Genomic DNA, 10,534 nt, shown 5'->3' with positions numbered 1-10,534 from the left:
ACTATTTTCCTAATAATAGTCTATCTTCATTTTAGTGTTCTGTTTATTCTCCTGAATAAACTACTCATTCAGTTTTTATTAAAGTAACTGATTTCTTGATAGTCCTTTCAAATGAAACAATCTGATGCCCCATATGGCTAACATAAGCATCTGCTATATTGGTAACTTATTTCATAAGATATCATAATGTATTAATATGGATTGCATTCTTTTGCTCATTCTGCACAGTTCTTAAAGTACAAATAATGACCTCAAACAGATTATCTGTCATGCTTTTCTCAGGCTTAATCCTCATTTGAAATTTCCATTTATACTAATTGTAATTGTACTAACCAGGTGGTGCTAAGTTGCCCCCAATAAATTAGCATTGGAAATTTAGTGTCAGCTATCGCAGCACAGCTCTGTCTCACTTCAAGTGCATGTACAATATATTCACTGTTCTCACAATTGAAGTCTGGGCTAATATGAAGTCCTGCTAGATTGTACATATATCATGTAAAAGGTGTCACTTTGGAAAGGAGAAGACAGGTGCCCACTAGTACTATAGTTTGATCCTGAGAAAACACAATTCACTTTCACAACAGAGTGGCATGCACAACCCAGAGTGGCACATGATTACAAGAAGACTAGGAAGGGCAGGTTCCAATGGGAATGAGTAGAGTTCAATCAGAAACTGTAAAGATCAGCATACCATTTGGGGCCTCAAAACATCACTGTTCTATGTATTAACACTTCCTGACCTGATCAAATGCCACATCTGTGAGTCCTGTGTCCTGATCTAAGTCACTACTCAGTTTGTATCTGTAGGCTTAAAATGAATGATAATTAATATTATGAAATTACTCATGATGTAACTTGGTTTGTGGAAATTTTGGGGAAAAATAAGCATAAGATCAAAGAGAGAGTCACCCAGGGACTAAACCCTCAACCAAAAAGTACACATGGAAGGACCCATGGCTCCACCTGCTTGTGTAGCAGAGGATGGCATTGTCTGGCATCAATGGGAAGGGAGGCACTTGGTCCTATGGAGAGTCGATGCTCCAACAAAGGGGAATGCTGGGGCAGTGGGGCAGAATGGGAGGATGGGGTAGAAAAGCTCTGTCATAGAAGTGGGGGTGGGGGTGCGGGAAGAGGGATGGATGGGGGTTTGCAGTAGGGAAAATGGGAAGGGGAATAACATTTGAAATGTAAATAAATAAAATAACCAATTAAAAATTAAAAGTAAAAACAAAGAGATTCAGATTTCTTTTTCATGGGTAAATGTAGAATGATTTATATCAATCATGAGGTTTTTGAATGTATTCTGATAGCCACTGGTTTTATTTTATTAGGAATTCAAAAAAGATGAAGCCTGGAAACCACACAATGGTAACAGAATTCATTATTTTGGGGCTAACGGAGGACCCCACCCTTTGTTGTATCTTCTTTGTGTTGTTCCTGGGTGTCTATCTCACCACCGTATTGGGCAATGCCAGCATAATTATGTTGATCAGAAGAAGCCCTCAGCTTCACACCCCAATGTACCTCTTCCTCAGCCACTTGGCCTTTGTGGACATTGGGTACTCCAGCTCAGTCACACCTGTCATGATTGTGAATTTCCTGAGAGAGAGAACTGCCATCCCTGTGGCTGGCTGCATAGTCCAGCTTGGCTCTGATGTGGTCTTTGGGACTGCTGAGTGCTTCCTGCTGGCCGCCATGGCCTATGATCGCTATGTGGCCATCTGCTCACCCCTGCGCTACTCCACTCTCATGTCTTCCAGGGTCTGCTTCATCTTACTGGTTATTTCCTATGCGGGCGGATGTGTCAACTCTTCCTCATTCACTAGCTGTTTGTTGAGCCTGACTTTCTGTGGACCAAATAAAATCAACCATTTCTTCTGTGACCTCCCACCACTGGTGGAGCTTTCCTGTACCCATGTTTACATTGCTGATATGTCTCCTGCCATCTCAGCAGGCTCCATCATCGTCATCACTCTGTTCATAATCATTATTTCATATGTCTACATCCTTCGCTCCATCCTCAGGATGCGCTCTACTGAGGGCAGGCACAAGGCCTTCTCCACCTGCACCTCCCACCTCACTGCAGTCACCCTGTTTTATGGGACAGTTACATTTGTTTATGTCATACCAAAGTCAAGCCACTCACCCGACCAAATTAAAGTGGTGTCTGTGTTCCACACAGTGGTGATCCCCATGCTGAATCCCTTGACCTACAGTCTGAGGAACAAGGAAGTGAAAGAGGCCATGAGGAAATTAATGGCGAGAACACATTCCTCATATTGAATAAAATTCAGCATGAATCCTGAAATTAACTAAGCAATCATTTAGAAAATATATGTGACAAATGTATGATACATTTATTATGTATTTTATAATGCCCATTTACCTCATATGTATGTGTTGTCCTTATGTATACAAAAGCACATATATATGTAGGTAAAATACAAATATGTGCACATATACCTGGAAGCCAGAGAACAATTGTTACTATCATTTCTTAGAACATAATCCATCTTGATTGTTTTTGACACACTTGTTTCTCAGTGGCCTAAAACTTGCAAGCTAGTCTAGCATGGTTGACTATTGAGTCCTTCTGTCTATATTTCCCTCTGTAATTACAAACATGCACTATCCTGTCTAAATTTATATGGGCTCTGGTAAGCCTATTCAGATGTTTGTAAGACAAGCACTGTACTGATTGAGCTGCCTCTCCATCTGCATTAGTTTTACTTTCTATTTACATACATTCCATGTGTTATTTATATCTGTAATCAATCAATGTCTAGAGTCACATAATAAAATATGTAATTTTTCACATTTCTGATATGGTTCAAATTAAATGAACATTACATTTTGAGATTAGTGTACTTTTTCTCCCCTCTGGGAATAATTACTAGAATCTGTGATTTTAGGCATTTTTAAGTAATAGATAGATAGATAGATAGATAGATAGATAGATAGATAGATAGGTAGATAGATAGATAGATAACCTTAAAAATTACCATCTTGGTATGCTCCACACACCACCCGGACCTGAAGGGACCCAGTCAACAGTTCTCTGCACCCCAAGGGAGGGAGAGCTAAACCTTCAGAGGGGCAAACACACCTGGGAAGCCAGAAGAGACTACACTCTGCCCACATTTCTGACTCCAGAGGAAAAGACCTAACGCCATCTGGGACCCCGGTGCACAGGGACTGCTGCAAAAGGCGGTGCAGGCCCTCCTGGTTGCCTCCCCATGGAGAGCTCAAAAGCAGCACCCACGAGCAACTTGAGCCCCGGGGACCACAGGTAAAACCAACTTTTCTGCTCCAAGTGACCTGCCTGGTGGACTCAGGACACACAGAGACAAAATTCCTCTGGAACTGGACACTTCCAATTTTTAGCTGGAGCCCCAACCTCGCTGATCCTGGCCCACAGTTCATGGCTCCCAAACCCCTTGGGAGAGAGAGCTCACCATCGGGACAGGTGGGCACTCCTGAGACTGCAGAGTGGGAGAGACCACCAATACTGCCCACCCTTGCCCACATCCCTTGCCCAAGAGGAAACTGTGTAGGGTCTCTGGGAACTGGAAGATAGGGGCACTGGAGCTGCAGGTCCCCTGCACTCCAGAAACCACCCTGACCTGAAGGGACTCAGTCAACAGTTCTCTGCACACAAATCCCATAGGAGAGTGAGCTAAACTTTCAGAGGGGCAGACACGCCTGGGAAGCCAGAAGAGACTACACTCTGCCCACATTTCTGATTCCAGAGGAAAACACCTAATGGCATCTAGGACCCAGGTGCATGGGGACCCAGAGAAAAGGCTGCACAGGCCCTCCTGGTTGCCACCCTCACAGAGAGCTCAAAAGCAACACCACACGAGCAACTTGAGCCCCAGGACCACAGGTAAGACCAACTTTTCTGCTCCAAGCAACCTGCCTGGTGGACTCAGGACACAGACCCACAGGAACAGCTGAAGGCCAGTAAGCAGGAAAGACTACACGCCCGAAAGCAGAACACTCTGACCCATCTGGCTGAAAGAAAACAGGAGAACAGGTCTACAGCACTCCTGACACACAGGGCTATAGGACAGTCTAGCCACTGTCAGAAGTAGCAGAACAAGATAACACCAGAGACAACCTGATGGCGAGGGGCAAGCGCAGGAAGCCAAGCAACAGAAACCAAGACTACATGGCATCATCGGAGCCCAATTCTCCAACCAAAGCAAACACTGAATATTCAAACATGCCAGAAAAGCAAGATCTAGATTTAAATTCACATTTGATCATGTTACTGGAGGACTTCAACAAAGACATGAAGAACTCCCTTAGAGAAACACAGGAAAACATAAATAAAGAAGTAGAAGCCTAGAGAGAGGAATCACAAAAATCCCTGAAAGAACTCCAGGAAAACATAATAAAAAAGTTGAAGGATTTAAAAATGGAAATAGAAGCAATGAAGAAAGAACACAAGGAAACAACCCTGGATATAGAAAACCAAAGAAAGAGACAAGGAGCCATAGATACAAGCATTAACAACAGAATACAAGAGATAGAAGAGAGAATGTCAGGAGCAGAAGATTCCATGGAAATCATCGACACAATGGTCAAAGATAACGTAAAGCGGAAAAAGCTACTGGTCCAAAACATACAGGAAATCCAGGACTCAATGAGAAGATCAAACCTAAGGATAATAGGTATAGAAGAGAGTGGAGACTCCGAGCTCAAAGGACCAGTAAATATCTTCAATAAAATCATAGAAGAAAACTCCCCTAACCTAAAGAAAGAGGTGCCCATAAACATACAAGAAGCCTACAGAACTCCAAATAGATTGGACCAGAAAAGAAACTCCTCCTGTCACATAATGGTCAAAACACCAAATGCGCAAAACAAAGAAAGAATATTAAAAGCAGTAAGGGTCAAGTAACATATAAAGGTCAGAATCACACCAGACTTCTCACCAGAGAATATGAAAGACAGAAGATCCTGGACAGATGTCATACGGACCCTAAGAGAACACAAATGCCAGCCCAGGTTACTGTATCCTGCAAAACTCTCAATTAACATAGATGGAGAAACCAAGGTATTCCATGACAAAACAAAATTTAGACAATATTTTCTACAAATCCAGCACTACAAAGGATAATAAATGGTAAAGCCCAACATAAGGAGGCAAGCTACACCCTAGAAATAGCAAGAAACTAATCATCTTGAGAGAAGAAAAGAACACAAACATAATCTCACATCCAAATATGATTATAACAGGAAGCAATAATCACTATTCCTTAATATCTCTCAACATCAATGGTCTCAATGCCCCAAATAAAAGAAATAGATTAACAAACTAGATACGCAAGGAAGACCCTGCATTCTGCTGCCTACAGGAAACACATATCAGAGACAAAGACAGAAACTACCTCAGAGTGAAAGTCTGGAAAACAACTTTCCAAGCAAATGGTCTGAAGAAGCAACCTGAATTAGCCGTTCTAATACCGAATAAAATCGATTTTCAACTAAAAGTCATCAAAAAAGATAAGGAAGGACACTTCATATTCATCAAAGGAAAAATCTACCAAGATGAACTCACAATCCTAAATATTTATGCCCCAAATACAAGGGCATCTACATATAGAAAAGAAACCTTACTAAACCTCAAAGCACATATTGCACCTCACACAAAAATAGTAGGAGATTTCAACACCCCATTCTCATCACTGGACAGGTCATGGAAACAGAAATTAAATAAAGACATAGACAGGTTAAGAGAAGTCATGAACCAAATGGACTTAACAGATATTTATAAAACATTCTATCCTAAAACAAAGGATATACCTTCTTCTCACCACCTCATGGTACTTTCTCCAAAATTGACAATATAATTGGTCATAACACAGGCCTCAACAGATACAGACAGATAGAAATAATCCCATGCGTGCTATCGGACCACCACGGCCTAAAACTGGTCTTCAATAACAATAAGGGAAGAATGCCCACATATACATGGAAGTTGAACAATGCTATCTTCAATGATAACCTGGTCAAGGAAGAAATAAAGAAAGAAATTAAAGACATCTTAGAATTTAATGAAAATGAAGGTACAACATACCCAAACTTATGGGACAAAATGAAAGCTATGTTAAAAGGAAAACTCATAGCTCTGACTGCCTGCAGAAAGAAACAGGAGAAAGCATATGTCAGCAGCTTGACAGCACACCTAAAAGCTCTAGAACAAAAAGAAGCAAATACACGCAGGAGGAGTAGAAGGCAGGAAATAATCAAACTCAGAGCTGAAATCAACCAAGTAGAAACAAAAAGGACCACACAAAAAATGAGCAGAACCAAAAGGAGGTTTTGAGAAAATCAACAAGATAGATAAATCCTTAGCCAGTCTAACAAGTGGCACAGAGTGTGTCCAAATTAACAAAATCAGAAATGAAAGGGAGACATAACTACATAATCAGAGGAATTTCAAAAAAATATCAGATCCCAATGAAAAAGCATATATTCAACAAAACTTGAAAATCTGCAGGAAATGGACAATTTCCTAGACATATACCAGGTATTGAAGTTAAATCAGGAACAGATAAACCATTTAAACAACCCCATAACTCCTAACAAAATAAAAGGAGTCATTAAAGGTCTCCCAACCAAAAAGAGCCCAGGTCCAGATGGGTTCAGTGCAGAATTCTATCAGCCCTTCATAGAAGACCTCATACCAATACTATCCAAACTATTCCACAAAATTGAAACACACAGAGTGCTAAGGAATCCTTCTACAAAGCCACAATTACACTTATACCTAAACCACACAAAGACCCAACAAAGAAAGAGAACTTCAGACCAATTTCCCTTATGAATATCGACACAAAAATACTCAATAAAATTCTGGCAAACCGAATCCAAGAGCACATCAAAGCAATCATCCACCATGATCAAGTAGGCTTTATCCCAGGCATGCAGGGATGGTTTAATATACGGAAAACCATCAACATGATCCATTATATAAACAAACTCAAAGAACAAAACCACATGATCATTTCATTAGATACTAAGAAAGAATTTGACAAAATTCAACAGCCCTTCATGATAAAAATCCTGGAAAGAATAGGAATTCAAGGCCCGTACCTTAACATAGTAAAAGCCATATACAGCAAACCAGTAGCTAACATTAAAGCAAATGGAGAGAAACTTGAAGAAATCCCACTAAAATCAGGGACTAGACAAGGCTGCCCACTCTCTCCCTTCTTATTCAATATACTTCTTGAAGTTCTTGCCAGAGCAATCACAGCAAAAGGAGATCGAGGGGATACAGATTGGAAAAGAAGAAGTCAAAATATCACTCTTTGCAGATGATATGATAGTATATTTAAGTGATCCCAAAAGTTCCACCAGAGAACTACTAAAGCTGATAAACACCTTCAGCAAAGTGGCTGGGTATAAAATTAACTCAAATAAATCAGTAGCCTTCCTCTACACAAAAGAGAAACAAGCCGAGAAAGAAATTAGGGAAACAACACCCTTCATAATAGTCCCAAATAATATAAAATACCTCGATGTGACTTTAACCAAGCAAGTAAAAGATCTGTATGATAAGAACTTCAAGCATCTCTGAAGAAAGAAATTGAAGAAGACCTCAGAAGATGGAAAGATCTCCCATGCTCATAGATTGGCAGGATTAATATAGTAAAAATGGCCATTTTACCAAAAGCGATCTACAGATTCAATGCAACCTCCATCAAAATATCAATCCAATTCTTCAAAGAGTTAGAACAATTTGCAAATTCATCTGGATAAAAAACCCAGGATAGCTAAAACTATGCTCAACAATAAAAGGACTTCAGCGGGAATCACTATCCCTGAACTCAGGCAGTATTACAGAGGAATAGTGATAAAAACTGCATGGTATTGGTACAGAGACAGACAGATAGACCAATGGAACAGAATCAAAGACCCAGAAATGAACCCACACACCTATGGGCACTTGATGGTCAACATGTAGAAGAATGCAAATTGATCCATGCTTATCACCCTGTACAAAGCTTAAGTCCAAGTGGATCAAGGACCTCCACATCAAACCAGATACACTCAAACTAATAGAAGAAAAACTAGGGCAGCATCTCGAACACATGGGCACTGGGAAAAATTTCCTGAACAAAACACCAATGGCTTATGCTCTAAGATCAAGAATCGACAAATGGGATCTCATAAAACTGCAAAGCTTCTGTAAGGCAAAGGACACTGTGGTTAGGACAAAACGGCAACCAACAGATTGGGAAAAGATCTTTACCAATCCTACAACAGATAGAGGCCTTATATCCAAAATATACAAAGAACTCAAGAAGTTAGACCGCAGGGAGACAAATAACCCTATTAAAAAATGGGGTTCAGAACTAAACAAAGAATTCACAGCTAAGGAATGCCGAATGGCTGAGAAACACCTAAAGAAATGTTCAACATCTTTAGTCATAAGGGAAATGCAAATCTAAACAACCCTGAGATTTCACCTCACACCAGTGAGAATGGCTAAGATCAAAAACTCAGGTGACAACAAATGCTGGCGAGGATGTGGAGAAAGAGAAACACTCCTCCATTGTTGGTGGGATTGCAGACTGGTACAACCATTCTGGAAATCAGTCTGGAGGTTCCTCAGAAAATTGGACATTGAACTACCTGAGGATCCAGCTATACCTCTCTTGGGCATGTACCCACAAGATGCCCCAACATATAAAAAAGACACGTGCTTCACTATGTTCATAGCAGCCTTATTTATAATAGCCAGAAGCTGGAAAGAACCCAGATGCCCTTCAACAGAGGAATGGATACAGAAAATGTGGTACATCTACACAATGGAATATTACTCAGCTATCAAAAACAATGCCTTTATGAAATTCATAGACAAATGGCTGGAACTGGAAAATATCTTCCTGAGTGAGGTAACCCAATCACAGAAAAACACACATGGTATGCACTCATTGATAAGTGGCTATTAGCCCAAATGCTTGAATTACCCTAGATGCCTAGAACAAATGAAACTCAAGACGGATAATCAAAATGTGAATACTTCACTCCTTCTTTAAAAGGGGAACAAGAATACCCTTGGCAGGGAAGAGAGAGGCAAAGATTAAAACAGAGACTGAAGGAACACCCATTCAGAGCCTGCCCCACATGTGGCCCATACATATACAGCCACCCAATTAGACAAGATGGATGAAGCAAAGTGCAGGCAGACAGGAGCCGGATGTAGATCTCTCCTGAGAGACACAGCCAGAATACAGCAAATACAGACGCGAATGCCAGCAGCAAACCACTGAACTGAGAATAGGACCCCCGTTGAAGGAATCAGAGAAAGAACTGGAAGAGCTTGAAGGGGCTCGAGACCCCTTATGAACAACAATGCCAAGCAACTAGAGCTTCCAGGGACTAAGTCACTACCTAAAGACTATACATGGACTGACCCTGGACTCTGACCTCATAGGTAGCAATGAATATCCTAGTAAGAGCACCAGTGGAAGGGGAAGCCCTTGGTCCTGCTAAGACTGAACCCCCAGTGAACGTGATTGTTGGGGGGAGGGCGGCAATGGGGGGAGGGGGAGGAGGGAAACACCCATACAGAAGGGGAGGGGGAGGGATTAGGGGGATGTTTGCCTGGAAACCGGGAAAGGGAATAACATTCGAAATGTAAATAAGAAATACTCAAGTTAATAAAAAAATAAAATAAATACTTTCCATGGAACTTTCATCATATTTTGAAGCCTCACTACTTTTATAAAGTTGTACAATTTACTCAAGCAATGTTTCTCTACCTTCTAGCTGTCATGGCCTATGATAACTATGTGGCAATCTGCTTGGCCCTGCTCTTCTAAATCCACATGTGTCCTAAAATCTTCATCATCTAATTTAAGCTCCTTATCTCCCTGCATTGGAGGATGTGTGAACATTTGAAATTATATTAGTTGATTTGGGGGTCTATCCTCTACACTCTGAAAGAAATAGATCACTTTTTCTGTGATCTTTTTCCTTTGCTGAATCTTCCCTGCTCAGACATCTTTCATAGTGGTTATCCCCTTCATCTCTTCTAGGTCCATTGAGTTGATTGTTGGCTGTGTCTTCATCTATATCCTCATCAACAGCCTGAGTATGTGACTGATCCAAGGCTTTCTCCACCTGCACCTTCCATTCACTGCAGTCTCTCTGGTCTATGGGTCCATCACATTTGTTTACAATTCCAGTCCATCTATTCTGCTGGCCAGAACTAAATAATGTCCATCCTCATACAGTAGAAGCCCATGTTGAAGTTGTTCATCTACAGTCCAAAGAAGGCAACAGTCAGAATATATTCTTAGGATCTACTCTTTATTTCAAAATGAACTGTAAAGGTTTCCCTTAATAGTATCATATTTCAAACCTACTATATCCTCTTTGCCTGCTTTCTTAAGCTTAAAAAAAATCATATATGTATATTGTTTTGCAACTTATGGCTTTATACATACTAAACTACAACTCTAATTCTCATTCTTAGAATTAGAATTAGAATAGAATTCTAATTCTCATTTTT

General features: G+C 40.6%; 1 protein-coding gene and 1 pseudogene across 1 annotated transcript; both read left to right on the top strand.

Annotated features, from left to right (window-relative positions):
* Positions 1–1,344: 1,344 nt before the first annotated feature.
* On the top strand, positions 1,345–2,283 carry Or5p5 (olfactory receptor family 5 subfamily P member 5). The gene has a single exon (NM_001000211.1). The coding sequence runs from the start codon at positions 1,345–1,347 to the stop codon at positions 2,281–2,283; it is 939 nt and encodes a 312-aa protein (NP_001000211.1).
* Positions 9,699–10,322, top strand: Olr238-ps (olfactory receptor pseudogene 238; annotated as a pseudogene).

Source organism: Rattus norvegicus, chromosome 1 (assembly GCF_036323735.1).
Source record: "Rattus norvegicus strain BN/NHsdMcwi chromosome 1, GRCr8, whole genome shotgun sequence".
NCBI classification, from domain to species: Eukaryota; Metazoa; Chordata; class Mammalia; order Rodentia; family Muridae; genus Rattus; species Rattus norvegicus.
The sequence above is the reverse complement of the archived record's forward strand: the minus strand, read 5'-3'. Positions and strand labels throughout refer to the sequence as shown.